The 22,572-nt window shown below is 32.7% G+C and overlaps 1 protein-coding gene across 1 annotated transcript; it reads left to right on the top strand.

Annotated features, from left to right (window-relative positions):
• Positions 1-419: 419 nt before the first annotated feature.
• LOC132734754 (uncharacterized) lies at positions 420-10,019 on the top strand. Its single transcript, XM_060721604.1, has 6 exons — positions 420-1,007; positions 4,735-4,923; positions 6,245-6,403; positions 6,680-7,009; positions 7,127-7,217; positions 7,510-10,019. Exons 1-6 carry the CDS (start codon positions 639-641, stop codon positions 9,915-9,917), a joined length of 3,546 nt encoding a protein of 1,181 aa, XP_060577587.1. The 5' UTR covers positions 420-638; the 3' UTR covers positions 9,918-10,019.
• The last annotated feature ends 12,553 nt before the right edge of the window (positions 10,020-22,572 follow it).

Below are 22,572 nucleotides of genomic sequence, written 5' to 3'. Positions count from 1 at the left end.
TAAACGATTATTAGATAAAAAACATTTCATGTATTTAAATAAAATTTTTTTCTCGTTTCGTTCCGTTTCGCAAAATACCAAAACCCATGAAGGTAATGGTACTTTGCGAAACGAAACGGAACTAGACAAAACTATAGTTCATACTAAATTGTTTGTGTATAATGAGTTTCATCGGATAGACTAAGATTATACAGAATTCATATAATTTACTATTATGATTACTTTATATTGATTTTAAGAATTTACATTTCATTTCTTAATTTCCCCTATATGGTGCCTCTCGTTCCGTTCCGTTCCGTTTCGTTCCGTTTCGCAAAGTACCAATAGCCTTATTAATGATAATAACCGAGACGTTCCGATTGCAATTCAACGTTTATGGTGGGGTTTTCCCAATTATATTTAGTAACACCTCGGTTTTCTGGTTACTAATTTTAGACTTCGATTGATAACCTACAGCTTTTTAATAGAACATACATGTTAAGTGTATTGACTTAAATACCGCAACCTTGAAACGTGGAACAATTTTCATGTAAATAACACAATTAAAAAATATGTTTTCTTCAGTATTTATGGAGATATGGGACATTGACACGGGATAATTTCATGCAAAGTGTAATGACGGTTTTAGATTTACACCGATGATGGATTCTCATCAAGAGCAACTGAAAAAGGCGCAATATAGGTTATGGGTCAAAGCAGGACTAGCGTTGAAATATCTCAAAGATGGAGTTGAGGAGTTTGTTGACAATGAAGTTTTTTCCCAGCATAGATCAATCAAAGCTGAAGTGCAGAAAGAATTAGGAGGTAGTGATGTCACTTGTAATGAGTGTGAAATTACTACATTACTTCCTGCACATACACGTGCCAAATGTATACAAGGAAATCGATGTTTCTGTCGTAATCCAAACCGAAAGCCCTGTCCGAAGGATGTCTGTGGTAGAATTTTTGACAAGATCGTTATGCAGCATATGCATGGCAGGCCGTCCTGGTTGAACACCGACGCTAAATCAAAGCACTGAAAGTACTGTTGGAAGGAAATTTTCATAGAAATACCTAATGCGTGTGAATTAAAAACAAAGGAATATGTGCAAGCTTCAATCTACAGCTAGCTGATTTGATGACGTAAAATGTGACGTCATTGTTTCCGTTTTTGCACTACTCATGTTCAGTGGGCTGATAACTAGTTCTTGGCCCAGGGCCCCAAACCCATAAGTTGTGACACTCATAATCAGTTGAAATCATAGGCAATTCTGTTACTAATATAGTAATAAGTGAATTAATAGATAATACTACTGCATTATGCACACAAAGAACCACTCAGTTTGACCTAAATCGGCCATGACTTATATGACTACTTCATAGGAATTCAAGACCATGCCATAAGCATTATTTAATCATAGTTAATGAAGAGACTTTTTATTTTAAACTCAAGGACAAGAAAAGCTCATCATGTGCTTACATTTGTAAGTTCAAACATAACTAATTGTGTTTTAGTATGAAATTGATGTACATGCTGTTAAAGTCATAGCAAAACAAAGAACAATGATTTAAAATAAACTTTTATTGTCAAAACTTGCATAAAAGTAAAAATATATGTAATATAAAAAATAAATGATTAAATATATGGAGATAATGAAATTTAGTTTGTCAGATAAAATGTGTAAAAGGAACTCCACTGAGGTTTTTTGACATGATGAGACTGAAATTTATTTTTCTAGATTAATGTACCACTTGATGTATGTTTTGACCACTACTCTTTGAGAAAAATTTCAGATCATTTGCGCACTTCGTTTTTCAAGAATAATTATTCAAATTGTAAAAAAATTACCCAAAATGAAAGCGTTTAAACACATATCACGCAGATCAGGCTGAGAAAAGCATAAAAAAATTGATTTTCAATTCATTTCAAAGTATATTTCTTCACTATCTGTGCATATATTTCTGTATCAAGTGCCCCAGCTCATTTCTGTAGAAATTCAAATGTTATGTTTTAGGCTTTTAAACCTCAATGGAGTGAGTCCCTTTAAATTATTGGTACATATTGAGGTGATACAAGTTATAACAATCTGAATGAAAGAAGCTTTAATGCAAACGGCCAGTAATATAGGAGGTGCTGTTTTAAGGATTTTTTACATACAAGACTGACATTATACAACAAAATATAGTCAAAAGTAGAAATGTGCCCATAGGACTTGAATGCCTGCGTTAAGAACAATGCTTATATTGAGTGGGTAATCAAAATATGTACATAAATAGACAAGCCCACTGGCAGCATATATCAAGCCTGTTGCCATTATTCAGAACTGAACCTTAAAGCTTCAGATTGGGGAGAAAGATGTATACATAAGTGAGCATTTGTGATAAATGTTATGAAAATCCAGCCATGTATATAGAAATGTACTCTCATGTTTTAAGTTATTATTTGACTTTTGATCTAAAGTAGTGACCTTGATCTTTGCAACAGACACCTGATTTTTCATACTACACTCCAACTCACTAAAGACTGTTAAATTTTGTCCAGAGTTATATGAAAAATCTTTATAGATTTCAAAAGCATTCAAATATTATCAGTTATAAATCAATTTTTTGCATATGATTTGGTAAGGAAGGCACAATGTTGTATAAATTTTGTGGAATGTAACTGAAATCATACTTGACCTGTGTTTTGATATATTGTTGAATATACCAGTTATAAATTGAATCCTTAAAAGGTGTACAAATCTTATTGGTTGGCTTACAAGAGCATTTGTTTTCATATTTTACTAGGTAAAGTACAAAGAAATGATATTGTTATAATTTTATGAGCCATCACATCAAACCGTGATCAATGTAATATGAAGTATGGGAAAATAAGTAACAAGAAGTGCATGTTTAACTAAAACAGAATGTATGATTCAGAGGAACACTGTAAAAATAAAGTAAATAATGTTAAAAAAAAAAAAACAAAAAAAAAACATAAAAAAAGTTGACCATCATTTGGACTTTCATGAGTTGGCCATGCTAATCTTAGAATAAGAACATAAATAAAATACAACATTATACAAAAGGTAGTACAAAAAATACAATGAGCAAAAGTTTGAAAGTGAACACTTGTTGGTAAAATAAACAAGAATTTGTAACAGAGATACCAACGTCCCCCGCCTCAGGGAAGTTTTATATGAAGCAAAAAATTGTGCTATTTCAAAAGATTGAGGCAGGGATCTAAGGATTTTCAGTCCAAAATTATGATCAATGCTGGATCTGCAAATGCAACAATAAATTTATTAAAGAAATAAAATGAAATTTCAAAATATATCATGTTAAGCTTTGCAGGGATTTTTTGGCTTATGTTATAGCCGTTATTGGGACATATTCCCAATTGAAAATAGTATATTATTTTCCCAATCCAAAGGAAAATATTCCCAATTGAAAGTTACAAAAATATAAATATTGAATAAATTATTCTAAAATCTTTGAAAATAAGGGCTTCTTTACTGTAATAGTGTTTAAATGTTTGAAGAAGCCATCCTAGGCAGTGATTGCTTGCATACATTTAATCACTGCAAACTTTCAGTCATACATTTTTTCCCAATTTTAACAAAATATTGCTGAAATTCCCAGTTGCATGGGTATGGGTTATGTTCCCAAAATCCTGGAAAAAATCCCTGCTTTGACCTCTAAGTGTGACCTTGACCTTGGAGGTAGGGGTGCAGGTGTTGTGCATGACATATCATCTTATCATTGTGACTATTTGTGCCAAGTATTTTCCAAATCCCTTCATCTATGAAGAAGTTATGGACGGGGCATAAAATATACCATATAACAGACTTTGTTACCTTTATACCTCTAAGTGTGACCTTGACCTTGGAGGCAGGGGTGCAGGTGTTGTAATTGACATATCGTCTTATTATTGTGACTATTTGTGCCAAGTTATTTCAAAATCCCTTGAACTATGAAGAAGTTCTACATTGGACACAATATATACCCTTTAAAAGACTATGTTAATTTTTTACCTCGAAATGTGACCCTGACCTTGGAGGTAGGGATGCAGGTGTTGCGCTTGACACATTGTCTTATTATAGTGAATATTTGTGCTTTTGAATACTTTTGAAAGACTTGTATTGTAATCTTGTTTTTTATTATTTATTATTTATATAATAATATTTTTGTTTCAAACGCTTTGATTCTATGAAAGTTTGCGAACCATTTTTTGCGAAAATAGTACGCTTTTTTAAGGCCACATATTGTATCCATTGTTTCCACTTGAGTTATTGACGTAAAAAAATCAGCGGTCGCATAAAATGCTATTCAATAAATTGCTAAATATATACAATAAATACTTTCATTTCCCTTCGGTTGACTTACATGTGAATTTTTCAGCATCTCTGCTACAAAATTACACCTTATTTATATTCAATTTATTGTACATAGGTACATGGACACAAACTTTTCTTTGGCCTAATGCGTAATAATACTGATGTTTTTTTTCCGTACACGTTTAAGATTATGTTCCATTGATGTAAGCTAACATTGAATATCATCATTTCAAGTTTTTTTGAACATCAGCTTTTTCTTCAAGTCATCCACGTTTGAAAGTATACATATAGTTCTGCTGCACTACTTTCTTGGTCGCATTAACTACTTGTTTTCTATTGAGCTTAAACAGAATGCAATTAGGTGTTGTTCGTTCTTTTTGATATATTGCAGACCGATACTATAGAAAGGAAATTTTTTTTTGAAAAAAATTCCTTCCAAAAATGGTGCGAGAGTCATTGGGAAATAGCGAAATGCTTCATAGATGGTGGGGGATATGCAGATAAAAAGAATGCCTCTGAAACTGACTGCAAGGGACTGCTAAGTATTGTAACGAATAACATGTTTGTGCAAAAGAGTGTTGATACCCCAATTGACAAAATAGAACCTAAAGCGGACGTTTTCTCAAAGGTATTGTTATTGAATTCTTTTTAGATCTATATTCTCACAACTGTTATTGCATTAGGTTATATAGCTGGGCTTTTAGCTTTACAACTGTCAATTATAAATCCTGCGTGGACATTAATGTCGACAAAGACAGTAAAGTGAATATCAATTTAGAATTCATACTCTGGCGAAGGTAATTATGATTGAAGATCCTTTCCTAAAATCAAATCGCCATCACAATGAACCTATTTCAAATAGGCAGGTATCCCTGAAATGCATTTTTGGCAGAGACGTATTATTACCGACTTAAGATAAAATTTCGTGTAATTCTCTCAAAATCCGTCAACTGTGCATGATCGCTTCCATTTTTTTGAATTTTCAAAACGAGAAGGGACACACTTTTTAATGCAATTAATATAAAAACCCATTCCAAAAAGACGAGGGCCTTCTTATAATTGCAAAAAGACATGCATGGACTTCCGCTGTTCAGTTCTGGACATTTTCAAAACAGGAAAGTGCATGTATACTCAACTTCTTTTCACATGTTTGAAGATTTATTTCCTAAACCATACAATCTAAGCCAAGAAATATTGGAAAGACCCTGGCCTGGGACAGAATAAACAACAAGACTAGAATAGGATGAAGGCTTTCACATTGTTTCAATATCTTTAAATACACGTCAATACAGAATATTATTATAACACTTTATGTCTTCGGAAGCTGAACTAGTTATCTTGAAAGCTCACAGCCTGTAAAATAAACTATTATCTTGATTATTAACATGTTGATATCTATGGAATGCAACACTGCCAATTAAGTTGTTAAAAACTTGCTTTTCCTAATTCACTGAAAACAGTAAAATTCCAACATTTTGCTTATCTTAATGTAATTAACATGTAAATACAATAATGGCTATTTTAAATCAGAACAAATTGTCTAAGACTGTATGGATGGGCGGGCAATACGACTTGTACAATAATATGTGAAATCCTCGAGTGACGTATCTATATATATGCCTTTCAATTGCATGATTTCAGCGAGCACGAAAATTCGTGCGGAAATTTTTGTTAATCCAGACGAAACAAAAATTACTAATTCAACTAAACTTGAAATATTAATTTATAAAACAGTATACTATTAATATATATAACATGTATAAACCGTGGAGAAATTTGGTGAACCGTGCGTTCTGTATGTGTAGTAAACCTCGAATGAGTTAACCCATGAAAACGTCGTACCCAATATAAACCAAACATCAAAAAGAGATATGAATTAGGATATAAATTACAAAAAAAGAAAGAAATAGTAATAATTATCTGTATATTCTTAATCTCTCTATTTCAAGTGCAAGGAGGCAAGAAACGAAATACTTCATCTGGCGTCTCTCCATCTGTCAGAGGAACAGTTTAAAAGTTACATCCGGGCAATGATACAGCTTCTGGGAGATAAAGGGGAACTTAAAAACTACAAACCAGCAAAAGAGGCGATAACTAAACTTAGACAGGTAACATCATTTAGTAATAAATAAACACCTTGTTTCAGACTGAACAAATTAGTAATTTATATTATTTATTTTTTTCTTTTAAGTGTTCTGCCTTAAAAAAGCATTTTCGCGGCTTTTCTTTAATTGCAACATTTGTTGTTTTTTTTCACTAAACACTAAATTGGTGGAAAAGTCTTTTTCAACTATTCATTACTTTTAAGATGTCGAGACGTAAACTGAAAAGTGAGAATATAGTCAATTTAAATAAAAAAAAACACATCTTAACATGAATTTCAGCTTGAACAGAAAAACCTTGTCATAAGCACTGACGATGAATGGGAGATTCGCGAGTCCGCATTAAAGGCTATTCAGGAAAAGAAGCAACAGGCGCTCGATGAAATAGAGGAAAGAGAGACACAGAGGGAAAACTTCGAAAAACTTCAAACTCAAGTTGCTCAAATGCAAGAAACGCTCGATGCTCTGTCTAAAAGTTCAGCAGATTCGACAACTTCTTTGTCCAGCCACCAAGAATCACTAGAAAATAGACAAAATATGTTAGATGATACAATAAAGCTGATTCAACAGGTCCAATTAAGCACACCTAAGGAAATATTAGATTTGCAAAAGGTTCGTTCTGTCATAGTTTTAACAAAATTGCAATGTATCTACACGAAAATCTTCCTTGTGTACAGCGTTCTTGTATAGTTAAAGATCATTTTATTATTATCATTGCATGATTTGCAGGATGTGTCTGATTTGAAATCAAGACTTACTTCATCAACTGACTTAGAAGACCTTCACAAGAAGAAACTTGCTTATCTTAAACAAAAGACAGGTACTAGTACTTATGATTTGTTATGCCACCCTGACTATTATAACTGTTCCTATTATGCAATTTTTTCTGGTGTAATTTACTAATGTGATTTCTTCTTCTTTCAAAACATTTGCATAATGAATATTCTACAGTTATATCATAATTGAAGATGTTTTAAGATAATCAGATATTTTTAGTAATTCTAATAAACTGTTATTTTCTTTACTTTTGGATAAAGTATATGTTTTGTGTAGAAAAATTTCTACATTTATATGTCATCTATTTACATAGTGTTGGTTATATTGTTTTACAGAACTTAGAAACGAGCTGTTTTGTTTGTATTCCAAATATCTATCAACGATGACAGTGTCTCCTATTTTGAAGAGACTCGATGCTAGCGTAGATGACTTCTACATGGAGCTAGAAATTTGTGACGATATTGTATATGAAAGACACGAGAATAAAAGATCTGGTGATATTATATATAACTATAGAGATATTTTCTTTAAAACCACAACATTGACAAAAAAAGAAGACAGAGTGGAAAATATTTATGTTTTAGGAGATGCAGGAGCGGGGAAGTCTACATGGTGTTTGAAGTTAATAAATATGTGGCTGAAAGGTTTTGACGAGAAAAAGAAGTTCACCTCAAATGAAAAAATAATGCTCGAATTCGATGTGGTCTTTTTTGTAGCATTAAGGCATGCTTCAAAAGAAATAGATCTTATTGAAATGATTAGAAACCAGATATTTGATCAAACCCCAGTATTTTATGACCATAGCATGACTGTTTTAAGTGAAGAGCCAGAAAAATGTCTCGTTATTGTTGATGGTCTAGACGAATGGAACCCTCCAGGCGTAAAAATATCATCACCGTTTGGGAAGACTTCCAAACTACCAGGGCGCCGAAACCTAAATCATTGCACCGTCTTAACAACATCCAGGCCATGGAAGTTAAATGAAGTGAAACCCGCTTACAATAACGTTGATAGAGCTGTTATTATAAGAGGATTTGAACGTAGTAGCTCGATTTCGGTTCTGGCGGGAAAGGTTATTGACAAACTTGTTGAAAAAGATATAAAATCGCATAAAAGTTGCGATGAAAATAAAGGAGGTAAACAAGTAAACGACTTTGAATCTGAAGTTAAGAAATTATTTAACATGACAAACAGTAGTAATGATTACCCAGACCTTATGAAAATACCTCTTATTTTGATATTTATGGTACTAAGATGGTTCAAAGATGGAGCTTTGGAGAAAACTATGACAGGGAACTATTCGTCTTTGATCGAAAATATTCTTGACCATGAGGAAGGATACAAAAGATATGGACAAAATTTAGATTACGACGGCAGACTGTCCAGAATAACAGACATAGATCAAGCTAAGAAAGAATGGTCTTCAAAAGTCGATATGCTTCCGGAATGTTTAAAGGAACGTGCAATGATTAAACAGTACAGTGGCATTTTACTAACACTTAGTAAAATTGCGTTCGACGGATTATTTGACGGTCTAGGCAATCAGCTTATTTTTAATGAAGAAGAAATCCTTGAGCAACTTACTCCATTGGAGCTTGAAGTATCTGTGAAATCAGGTATTCTGTCAAAGACAAGCTTAGTTGGTGGCTCTTCGTATGAAAAGTCAAAACTTTCATTTTTGCACAAAACTGTACAAGAATATTTAGCGGCTGTTTTCATGATTGTAGATATGAAAAATGGTACATCTTTAGACATATTTAAACAAATCTGCACGTATGACAAAATTCATGAAATGGAGAATGTGATAATGTTTGTATGTGGACTAGATGCTGATCTTGGAAGTACATTGATAAATCACATATCGTATGAAGAAAGAGGTTTTATGCAAGTCAGTGAAAAATTTGATCAATCACCAACACATTTTTACTTTAAATGCTACAAGGAACTTCAAATGGAATCAGGCATCAAGTTACCTTTGAACTATTTTGTTCTTGAGCATTGGCACCACGCTAAAGATTTCCTCGAATTGTTAAAAGCAAGTGATGACAAAATAAGCTATGGAAAAATCGGTTTGTTCTATGAAGCAGAAATAAGACAACCAAAACTTCTTGAATATTTCCCTCCTATAAATTTGGCAACTTCAAATCTGACATCACTTGTACTAGAAACAATAACATTGGACTGTTCAGACTCGGTTAGAGTTTTCGAACTTTTGAAACTAAAAAATCTTCACATAAGCTGTCTAGACTGTAAATGCCAGGTAACTGACGTTGATAAAGAGATACGTTGTTGTTTAAATCTAGACTTCTCAAATTGCATTAATATTGAAAAAGTGGAGATTTCCAATGTTTCTTTGTGCAAATTAAGTTTGTCTGGCAGAAGGTTGGTGAAATTAGGTCTTGAATACTTGATGTTATGCCACATTGAAGTATGTACCGGCATTTTAGAAACATCGGAAGATAATCATATATTGACAAATGAAAGCAATCTTTACGAAGGAGGCGGATATAATAAATCTACTAATATTGACTGTGTTGACCATACAATTGATTTAATGTTAATTCAGCACTGTGAAAAGTCAGAAATTGTTCACGCGAACCAAAGTAGTGATCTAGCATGTCCGTCACTTATGGTGTCACACTTATATCGTGAAGGAAACAAACAATGCGAGGTAAAAAAATTCAGGATAAATGCAGAAAAGGTTTTAAGGCGACAACAGACACATTACGTGGTACTACCATAAATTACATTAAAACCAACTTATTCTAGTAATAATTGTTATCTATTAAAACTTTGTGAATTAAATGTCTTTGATCATCATAAAAAATAACATATTTGAAGAAAATGCCTTTGTAAATAATTTATTTTGAACAAAAATTCAAAAATTTTTAATCGTCATATCAAAGTCATTTTTATATATTTTTGTCATCAAACTTTTGGAATATAAACATAATTATAATTTCTGAGGAACCGTGTCTTAGATTTTTTCTCAAAGAAATATTACGTAACGTCATACATTTTATGCGACTTTTTTAATCATACATATTACGTAATTAAAGATAATTAAGTCGCTGATTAAGCAAACAAATATCTCTGACACAGTTCCTTCAGTAAATTAAATTCCCTTTCATGTGCTTTTAACCACAATATAAATTGCTTGATTATTAAAAAGTTATGCGTCCGACCCCATCAAACGTCATAAATCGGCTTTTCTCTCTTAGACCCCCTACGTTTCAAGCTAAATTAATGCATAACTGACCAATTAAAAAGTGTGTGTGTGTGTGTGTGTGTGTGTGTATTTGGGTTTATTTATACTCGCCACCGGTTGCAGGGGACCTCGATTTAAAGTCTCGTCCGAAAGACTGATTAGTAATTTTAGTTGGCCAGCCCGGGAATCGAACCCACAATGTCGACAATTACAAGTCTCGCGCTCTAATCGATTAAGCTATGCGGGCTGGCATATAAAAATTAATTAAAAAGCGGTGGTGGTGTTTGTAGTTTTCACTCGACGGGATCACGATAGTAAGCCACATTTATTTCACCAGAGCACAATTCAGCCACTGCATCTATATACTAGTTGCCTTCATTTTCGCAAGTGTACATGCCAGAGCAAGGTACAGTGCAAATGACCGTAGGAAGGATTTTATGATTAATCAGAACGGAAGTGACCTGCGCCATCCGGGAAATAAACCCGGGTCGCCCGATTCATAGCCCAACAAATTGTGCGCTTTAGGGCTTTTTATCATATAGACGATGGTCACCCTTCGCGCACAACCCACTTACGATTCAAAACAATTCGGAAAGTTTTCCTTCTATTTCTATGTGCCAGCGTCGCTAACTTCGACAGCTTCAAACATTATTATGAGCATATTGTGAAAAGCCTCCTGTTACAAGTTCAAACTGCTATAAAAATATGAAAAATGCTTTACTTCTGATGAAACTTGGCACAAGTTTTGACTAGACCATAGCCTCTGTAACAGCATGCCCAATCGTAAATTTCATGTTACCATGGCAACGGGGGACGTCTCAAAATTGACAAAAATCACTATTTTTTTCATTGTTTTTTCCCATCAAATCTGATTTCAAAGTGCTGAAACTTCTCAATGAATTGAGATAGAGTAAAAGGCTTTTCAGCGTCGGTTACTACATGTAGTGAGGTCATTTTTAGCCTGTCACATGTCCAAAATTTTCTTGGCGATGAGGGAGACTACCGCCCCCTTCAAACCCATGGTAATTAACCCCCTGATGTACCATTTTGATAGGGGTGGCGCCGAAAAAGAGGTCACCTGTTTTAACAGCATTTCTCAAACGAAAAACAGTGTTTGGGGTCTAGATAGGGCATTTTTTTTACTGTTTAAAAAGGAGGCAAAAAGCCGTCAAAACACGTTTAATTGAGGGAAAAGGTTAACAAGAAGAAAAAAACTCAAAAAAAGTCAAAACTCGCGTTCCTGTAAAGAGACTGTAAAACATGGTAAACAAGATCAACAAGGAAAGGTGGCGTTCAATTAATGAACGCAACCCCACAGACACTTGGGGTTTGGAGCTCAAAACGCCTTTAAAATCCAAATAAAATGCATATTTGTCAATCCCAGGACATGTACTGATCATATATATCAAAAAACTTAATATAAGCCGTTTTGAAAAAAAATCATATTTCAACAACTATAATATGTATTATTATAGATGTTGAAATATGATTTTTTTTCAAAACGGCTTATATTAAGTTTTTTTGATATATATGATCAGTACATGTCCTGGGATTGACAAATATGCATTTTATTTGGATTTTAAAGGCGTTTTGAGCTCCAAACCCCAAGTGTCTGTGCGCAACCCCACACGACCCAGCGACAATGACAAGCGGCCAGGAGGACCCAAAACAAAAAATAGGACAGGACACAAAGTAAGATAGCATTATTACTGGTAGGAGAAGGCATGCATCTGTATCATTTCAGACACGAACGGGTACCTGTTAAAAAACTTTACCATTGATCTTTAAAGTAAATGGCATGCTTAAACATAATGAAGAATCCATATTTTAAGAGCCCGGGAAAAGTTTAGATCCGCAATGGCCAAGATCGACATATATGAGTGTGACCATTCAGCTTAAGGGAGAAACTGTAATGAAATAATACAATGGTACTGTATACATACATGTATATGAACGGTGACACATGCAGAGGTGACAATTTGCAATTAAAGCGAAATAATTATGTCGTTGTCCAGAACGAGATATTATGTCGTGGCAAGAAGTCCAATTGTCATCTCTGTGCCACCTTATAGAAACATATGTTCGATGTGTTGTTCAAAAGCTGGAAACATTTCTATGATTTCAAATAAATAAATAATCCTAAAAGTTTGTAACTTCAAAAAAACGATCAATAAAAATGGAACAACTAGCAGATGACGCCGACGACGTCAGAATGTGAGTATTTGCACTCAATTTATTATTTCTACAAACTGAAAAAGTAAACTAACATACTTGGGTTTTGCTGACGAACTATAAAGTATTGGTAGGGTGACAATCAAGCCATTCAGAAACTTGAACCCGGACCCATTTTTTAACAAGGGGTGTCATATACCAAAATGTTCCAATATATTCGTAGTTTACAAAACTGCCGGCATAAATTGGCATAAATGGTGGCAAACACAGAAATCCAAGATGGCGTCCAAGATGGCCGCCAAAAATATGGAAATAACAACTTACTTACTTTTACTTGATTTTAATCAGTTAAAACAGATGCATTTGTTCTTTTCATGCATTTTTGTATCAAATACATGTCACATATTGAAATTCAGATTCTATTTTTAATATAACAATATCTTTTAACAGACACAGGATGAAAATTGTGGCGAAAAATAATGAAAATTTGATAAAATTTTAAGATGTCCGAACATTTTTCCATGTTATAATGCAATTTACAAATCAATTGATTAACTATGGTTTATATTACAAGAAACCATCCTTTGCATATGAAAAGTGCAATTGATTTTTTTTATATAATTGCATTTTTTGAGAAAATGTGTATTTTTTAAGTGGGTGGGGTAAAATAATAATTTAATAAAAATCACAAATTTATTGTAAGTTACATTACTGTTATGTATTTAAATTGTTATTATTTTAAATAAACTACCTGAAATACTTTAATCTATAATTAATAACAAAATTCAGTAACTTTTGGACAGAGTATGCAAGATTGTTAATAGTTTTATAAGAAATTAAGCACAATAAGTTGAACACAGCGTTTCAATTTAACCTGATAAGTTTATGCTTAATAATTTACTTGCTTTTTTCTTTCGTTTATCCAAGTTTAAACAATCATTTAATTTATTTCTTGTATGTTTCATATGTACAGTAGGGTGAACGTTTCGGTTGTCAAAAATAGCGTTTTTCGTGCGTCCGTTTTTCGTGTAACGTGCGTGCGTATAGCGTGCAACGTGCGTTTGCTGAAACGCTTTCTCAAGCGTGCATCGTTTTCAAGCGTTTAACGTTTTTCGTTTTCCGTGTATCGTTTTTCGTTTAACGTGCGTCTGAAAGCGTGCGTTTCTTATTTAGCGTGCGTCTGCGTTCGTCTAAGCGCTTAAGTACCGTGTTTTGCGTCTGTTATTATTCAGAAGTAAAAGAATATCTTCGATAGATATATTATGTAAATTTCTTGTTTCTTAAACATGTAAGATCGAGATGTTCTGTGTCCCTGTCAAAGAATAGAAATATTATATAAAAAAGTATTATTGTGATGTTTACATTAAAGTTTTAAAGTGTGTGACCTCGCGGTGAATACTGGTCAGATTTCTACATGCTTTACGCCGAAGATTAATTAGTTTTAATCCTAGTTTACATACGCATATAAGATTTAGTTACTAATTAATTGCAACATTTTTGATATTAAATTCAGCAAACAGATGTTTATATGCGGGTAGCAAGACACCTCAGCCCCCAGACACTTCACCCCTCAAATTTTGAAGACACTTCACCCCTTAAGACACTTCAAAATGGGCCTAGGGTGAAGTGTCTGGGGGTGAAGTGTCTGTAAGCCTATATGCGTACCAATATATATTAGATATGAAGTTCGTCAGACATCAAATGATGGTAATCAGACTAGCACCCCACCCCCTTTACAAGTTCATCTTCTGACTTTTCATCAAAGACTGCCCGAACCCGATCCGAATCCTATTTAGGGTGATAATTATTTTAGACAGTTCCTCCCTATTTTTCTTGACAGATTTATATTGATATGTAACAGCCTGGCAGGGACTCGAACCCCTGACACTCGAATACCATTCCGCGGCTCTTGAGTTCCTCCGAGCTATTCGGCCGCTTAAACGTTTTACTTGTTAAAATACTGAATCGTTATAAACCTACTGTGTATGCAAATATCTCTTCGAATTTCCCAGGGTTACTTAGCATTGTGATTTAATTTCTACCTGGGCTATACAAATGTTATATCAGTCACAGGGTGAGAAAAAGTACATCCTGACATGGACTCGAACCCGTGACCCTCTAAATACCGTACCGCATCTGTACCGACTTTTGTTAATAGTTTCATTATTTGTACATGTATAGTGAACATTTTACTAATTATACATTGTATTATTTCTATATTTTTGTACAAATAAAAATAGTTAGATTTTTTTCTAGATAAATTCTATGGTGGCTAAAATATACCATAATGTATTTTTAGACATGTTATCACAACAGACAGGCTAAGCCACCCTTTACAAAATTCCCCTATCTGTCAGCTCATTATCAAAGCATAGACTACTATTTTTGTATGTGGCCTGGGCTTTTAAAGCCCTTTATTTTGTTTCAAGATCTGTCTGACAGTCATATTGATGTAACATAATATTGTTATTACTTGTGATATTTAATAAATATATGTTTTGTTAAATAATGATACCTTGATTAGGGATTTCTATGAATTTCAACCAGTCCAATCAAACAAAGAGAATACAATGATATAGCAATATTCCTATTATGTACAATAAAAAACAGTTACAATTATTATTTTAGCAATCTTAATAAAATTGTCAATCCTTGTTTCCCGATCCAGTTCAGTGTTTACATGTTAAAAGTTAAATGAGCCGCGTCACGACAAAACCAACATAGTGGTATGGCACCTGAGCATGGATCCAGACCAGACTGCATATCCGCGCAGTATAACAAGTAGAGACACTGTTAGCGAACAGATGCGCAGGCTGGTCTGGATCAATGCTGGTCGCAAACCTATTATGTTGGTTTCATCGTGACCCGGCTCAAATATATCTTAATCTTATATGAGGTCCATATTATAACCCACTTTGATAAACATATATAGCTTTTTTTGATTTTTATTCTGTATGTTATCTAAAATCACTTTAAAGATTTATCAATCCGTAACCATTACTTAACATAATACCCCTTTAAGATACCCAAGATGAGCCTGTGTCGCCCTTTGCTAAATTAAAAGTATATAACCTATCCATATATAACCATATAATTCTTTGAAGATTTTTCTCAGCTAGGTATGCTATAGTCCCAAGTCACTTGTTTAACTACCCTCAAGTAAAACTGATAAAATTCTAACTATAATATACTTAAATATCACCTATGTATTTATTTAAATTTACAAAAACCCATTTTGCATACTTATATCTTTTGGGACCTGTACAATTTCAATTGATTGTAATTTTAATTTTCCTACAATATCAATTTTATGCTTCATAGGTAGGTCAGTTCATTAAAAAGAGCTTAATACAAGATCCCTATGAAAACTAAGTAATGTAATTGATAACTCAATCCAAATAAACTTTATAAATTAAAAGCTTTAATTAGATGACTTAAAAAAGAAGATTTCAATAATTGTCCATGAAAAATATAAATGTTATAGTAAATTCCATGTGGACCCCAACTATTAAAGAAAGCAGTGCAACATAAAATGTTGATACACTGGGTAATTTTACCTTAAACTTAACTTCTTAGGAAATGATACAGAATTTTTTATATAACATAAATCTTTTATATTAGTATACAAACATATTAAATTGACTAAAATAAGGTAGTCCTAACAAATTTCTTTTCAAAATATGAGAATTATGGCAAATCTCCTAAGAATAAGATGCCTAAATGTCCTAGAAAATGCACTCAATCACTACAAAATATGAAAATTTTACCTTATTATAAGAGCCTTGGAATTTAAACAAAGCTATAAGAGGAACATTAATCTATCATATTAATTAACAAACGTATCTAATTGACTCAAGTAAGGAAGTCCCACCAAATTTCATAACAAAATATAAGAGTTATTGCAAATTTCCTGAGATACCTTCCTGTCTTAAGATAGAACACTAATTCACTACAAAATGGGGATTTTTACCTTATTATAACAGCCTAGGACATGAAACAGAATTATAAGTGCAACATAAATCTATTATATTAATTAACAAGCATATCTAATTGATTAAAGTAAGAATATCTCAATAAATTACATTTAATATTAAAAAAATTATGGCTTATTTCCTATTATGTATAACTATACAAGCTTACACACTAATTCATTAAAAATGGGAGTAATATTACCTGATTATAACCTCATGGTAAATGAATCAAAGTTAGTTAAGCAACATTAAGTAATACCTACATCAAATTGACTTATATAAGAAAATCCCAAAAAATTTCATTGAAATTTAAGAAATAATGGCTAACTTTCTATAATGCCTTATTAATAACTTTACCACACTAAATCATTGAAAATTTGGGTATGTTTACCAATTTATAACCTTCTGGTCAAGTAAAGCCAAATAATGTTATACTATCAAGTACAACTACATCTAATTGACTAAAATAAGAAAACCCCATTGAATTATATTGACAATGAAGAAAGATAGGGTAAATTTTCTATGATGCCTATTTGTTCAAGCAAATACATTACATCTTTAAAAATGGGGGTAAATTTACCTTATTATAACCTCCTAGGAAATGAAACTAAGTTAGTAAGGCAACATATTACTATAATATTGAGTAACAATTACATCTGTTTGATTGATATGGAAAAACAATCCACCAAATTTCATTAAAAAATAAAAAAAAAGGTATGGCAAATGTCCTATAATGCAGACACTGAAGTGTTCAGATCCACTATCAGTAAGGAAGTGTTCCCTTCCCTGTCAGGGGACCATTACTGGCATGGTATATGGAATCACAAAAAGGATACTGTAAAACTGATTTTTTCATTTCTACAGCTAAGAACTGTTCAATATTGACGGGAGGAGTATGCAAGCGGACTGATAGCTTAGCCGGTAGTCAGCTTAGACACTGTATTCAAGGGGTCCCGGGCTCAGGTCCCAGTCCGGCTGCATATTTAAAGTGTGTCTTTACACAATGTTTGTGTAACGCTAATGACGTCATGTCAATTATATGCACAGATGTGCAATACCATATTTATGGAGTGGCAAAATTGGCACCGGTGTGTGATAAAGCATTATATTATCACACACCAGTGCCGATTTTGCGACTCCGTAAATATGGCATTGTACGGCCGTGCATATATTTTGACGTGACGTCATTAGCGTTATACAAACATAGTGTAAAGACATGCTAAATGTTAGCGTTAAACTATAGGCGCGTCAAAGAAAAATTACTCTGATTTCACTTTAAACGGTCTTTGGTTTTTATTTTTAGTATGTGTTAGATAGAATATTATATTTAATTTGTGTATGTTCATAATTACTGAATTTATTGCACTCATTGAATAAAGTAAGAGGTCGCATAATATAATTTTATTCAACTCGTGCAATAAATTCAGCATTGAACTTACACTCATTCAATATCCTCTTTTTAATACATATTAAGCGCACGTCAATAAATTTCAATTTTAAGTGATATGAAAAAAAATTTCTGTTGCGCTGTCTTTGTAAATCCAATAACTTTACATCACAACCGGTTTCCTTATTTTCCTCATTTTTTTACTCTCGACTACTGTTTCAGACCTAAAATAAAATTGCGTTCTTAATATTTATATATACTCATATATTGTAATGCCCTAGAAATTTTACCTTTTTTTGTGATTTCACTGGATTTCAGTACTGGTAGACTGTTTATTTCTACTTTCACTTTCGTTTTGAGAAGATTTTACTGGCGACAAGACAAGATAAATCATGCGGTGTCCTAATGAAACATACAGGACATCAACTTAAATCTACGTATTGTGCCAGCAATTTAATCATTCCTGATTCTGGAAGCTTTTCCCTTAAAGTTATCCATTTCCTTTAATGTTATCCGTGGTAGAATCCTGTGTTTTTAATCTGTTTTCGTGACTTCTGTCAAAATAGTTTATGCCTTTATTTTACACTCAAGATTATATAGTTCGATTGTTTATGATGCAGCCTCACTTAATATATAGATATGCCTCATAAATCCATCTGAATTTAATTGTTAGCACTGTATATTTATAAAAATGTGCAATGCATAATTCAATGTCGGCCATGTTGGACTATTACGTAGAGATTACGTAGTGAATGCAAGGGATAGTTCTTTATTTGATTGCGCATAAAAAGGAACACGTCACCCTAACTATTTTACTTTTCGATATTAGCGCATGATAGCTTATAAATATTTCTAAAAATCATTTGTTGAGGCTGTGACAAAAATTAATTTCGGTGCAAGGTTGAGTGCATTTCAGTTCTTACATAAACTCGTTTAAAATACTTTTCTAGCTACCATATATAGATCTAGATCTATATGATAATCAAAATTTATCGCTAAACGATCTACATGTAGCTTAAGTTGTTAAAAACCTAAAATGATTACGATGTTTTAATAAAGGTTTAGAAACGTTTTCATTTTGCGTGCGTTTTAGCGTGCGTATATCGTTTAGCGTATTTCGTTTAGCGTATATCGTTTTGCGTGCGTCTGCGTATTTCGTTTCGTTTTGCGTGCGTATAACTTGCGTTCGTATAGCGTGTAACGTGCGTTCGTATAGCGTGTAACGTGCGTTTTGCGTGTAAACTGACACGTTCACCCTACTGTAAATATGAAAACTTATTCAAACATGTACGCTTTCTTTGGTGAGTTTCTACATACATTTCCCGACCTTTCATGTAACTGAGTGGGTGGGGTACATAACACATTTTGATATTTCAGGTAAGAGTAAATAGTCAAATAATAAATAATCACTTTTTCACAAAAGTTTTTGAATAAAGGCACATTTGATTATAGAAAATTTCCTGAAATAGGTTAAAAGGAATGTTATTGTGGTAAAATTCAAGAACAAGAGGGTTATTGTAGACTTATTTTGCACATCGATCATATTGACAACTGTATATAACTTTTGGTGATTTCATCTTAAAAATGCAAATAAAAGAACAGGAAAAGGCACAATCAAAATTTAAATTTGATAGTGATGCCAAATCGTTAATATCTAGGGACTAAGTGATATATAGAATAGATTGCTTTATTCAAAATTGGATTTACTTAAAAAACAACAACAAAAAAAACAACAACAAAAACACTAATTACTGTCGTCTTTAATGCCATCAAACTGTCAGAGATCTACAATATTAATTTTGGATTGTGTGTTTATAAATAAAATTTTACTTTTTAGTTTTAAGATGTTTTGCGTTACGTAATTCACTTCTAATACAGAAAAAAACCCATCAAACTGGCAATTCACATGCATGGATAGTGAAGTTTGACTGCAGAATATAACTTGAGCAGTTGCAGTATTGGGTTAAAATGTTAGACTTAATATGAAGGCTTTTAACCTTGATGTTTCAAAGAACTGTTTTTTAATCATTTAATAAGCATATTGAAATGGGAGACCCCACAATGTGATAAACTGAGAAAAAAACAATACAATGTTGGTTGTGATGAACAAGGTGATGTCACTAATTAAATAAGGTACAAAGGGTTTTATGCAAAAAATAACCCGTCAACATTAGCCAATTGGTTTCTAAGAAGATCTCCCGTTTGAAGAAAACGTGAACACATTGAAAAATGATAAAAAAGTTTAATAACGTAAATAAAGAAATAACTGAATTATGAAGGAAAAGGGCCATTACACCAAAGCACAGTATACATATATAAAGAGAGAAGAGGGATTAAAAGAGAGCCAAATCTCCAGTTTTATGTCAACAGTCCAAAACCCTGTGACCAATGTATAAGTAATAATCTGGAAATTGTTGTAATGAAAATGTACTCATCAATTAAATTTGCCATCTGGTTTACTGAATTTTTAGTTTTGACCCAACTGACATCTATGTGTCTAGAGACAGTTTTATTTATTCGTTTCATACATTCATGTATATCTGAAAAGCAGGAATGAGAAAAGAGCTCAGGAATTAGGCATTAGTAACGCCTAATATGTGCAATATATGGCCATTACAAGCAGCACATTAATTAAACAGACATACATATCAACTTTGATGTAATGTGTGCAAAAAATGGCTGAAACTATTGGAATAACAGAATCTTATTTGAGATATTGTCCACTTTTCATAATAATTTTAAAGCTTCTTAAACGTTTGCAACGTGCCGTGTTCTATCTTACATTAAGTTATTGAAAGTATGAGGTATTTAAAACTTTACACTTGGTATATAAATTCAGAATATAAATGAGCCGTGTCACGACAAAACAACATAATGGGTTTCCGACCAGCATGGATCCAGACCAGCATGCGCATCCGCGCAGTCTGATCAGGATCCATGCTGTTCGATTACAAACCCTATAACAAGTAGTGAAACTGATAGCGAACAGCATGGATCCTGATCTGACTGCGCAGATGCGCAGGCTGGTCTGGATCCATGCTGGTTGCAAACTCATTATGTTGGTTTTGTCGTGACGCGGCGCAAATGTAGTAGTCTACGTTAAAAAAAATATTTATTGCTTTTATTTTATTTTTTTTTGTAAATTTTCTCTTCTGTAAAAACGATAATGATTCATTTATATTCTACAAGACAAGGTTCTAAAATTCATCGAAATTCGTGAATATTAAGCAATATTTCAACTAACTTTTATTTGTGTTTAATTTAATTTGACCAAGTTGAAGAAAAGTATTTCTACATTGAAAGTGAATTGCATTGGATCTCTGAAATGTTAATTTAGGTACATGTCATCATTGTACATCATCAATATGAAAAAGCAAAATTAAAATTGGTTGTTATAATTAAACTGCGCAAAATCAGTTGTTTACAGTATTTATAGCGTATTTAAGATTTTAAGTGTTAGACCCACTATATTTTAAATATGCTTTTCTATTTTGACCATGAAAAACTTGTGTTACTTACAGAATACGTAAACATCTTAAATGTATTTGATGTAATGACGCAAAATTAATGATATTAGCTTGTTATTTATGTCATATTTAAATCCTTTAAATTTACAACATTGTAAACAGTAATTACATTATTCCCCATCCACTCACATGCAGATGGTTAAATTGGACAATCACTGTAGGAAACATCATCAGAAATGCTTCAATCTATTTAATAAAAATGTCTGTTTAATGGTAGGATATACAAAAAGTACATAGGTGTTCATGTTTATGTAAAAAGTCAATAAAAAGAAAGAAAATGAGAAAGTACAAATAGATTATTTAACAAGAGCTGTCGGAGGACAGCGACGCTCCACAATTCGAAAGAGTTGTCACAAGGTTGTTTCGTTAAATATTATACTATTGCGTACCTATATGAATACATAAAATTGTCTGAAAAAAGTACAAAAAAAATACAAAAGCTTGTCATTTAGATGTTTTATCGAGTAAATTACTGCATGATTATTATGTATGCATATAATTGTCACAAAAACATGCACAAAGCCTGTCAAAAAGATGTTTTGTTGAGGGATTATTATTTTACATAAAATTGTCAAATAAGGGCTTTTTGTAAAATACATATGCCATCCACTCAAAAATTTATCCAAAATTTTGTAAATCGAAAAAGAGGTATTGATATGCAGAAAGCAAATCAGAGTTATGGGACTTGTGCCAATCACGTTCAGTGAAGTAAGAAAGTCACAGAAAACATGTGCGTGAAGTTCCAATCCATTCCCTCCAGTAGTTATGGAGATACCCTCCAGTAGTTATGGAGATACCAGCTTACGCGCGAAAACTTAACCAAGAATTTCCGAAAAAAGGGCATAAATATGCAAAAAAGCAAATCAGAGTTATGGGACTTGTGCCAATCATGTTAGACTATCATAGAGAAGAGAACAAGTGTATAAAATTTCAATCCATTCACTTCAGTAGTTATGGAGATACCAGCTTACACGTAAAAACTTAACTATAGGGACGCCGAAGCCAATAAATGGGTCTGCATTATCTAAAATATAGGTGTTTTCTTTAATTCAAACAATTTTCTCTTCAAAATATTTGCAATTCATGCGTATTATATTCCACAATTACTTCATTTGTTAAAAATAATAGAGCTA

Source organism: Ruditapes philippinarum, unplaced genomic scaffold (assembly GCF_026571515.1).
Source record: "Ruditapes philippinarum isolate M1 unplaced genomic scaffold, ASM2657151v2 ctg2070_1_1_1_1, whole genome shotgun sequence".
NCBI lineage: Eukaryota > Metazoa > Mollusca > Bivalvia > Venerida > Veneridae > Ruditapes > Ruditapes philippinarum.
The sequence above is the reverse complement of the archived record's forward strand: the minus strand, read 5'-3'. Positions and strand labels throughout refer to the sequence as shown.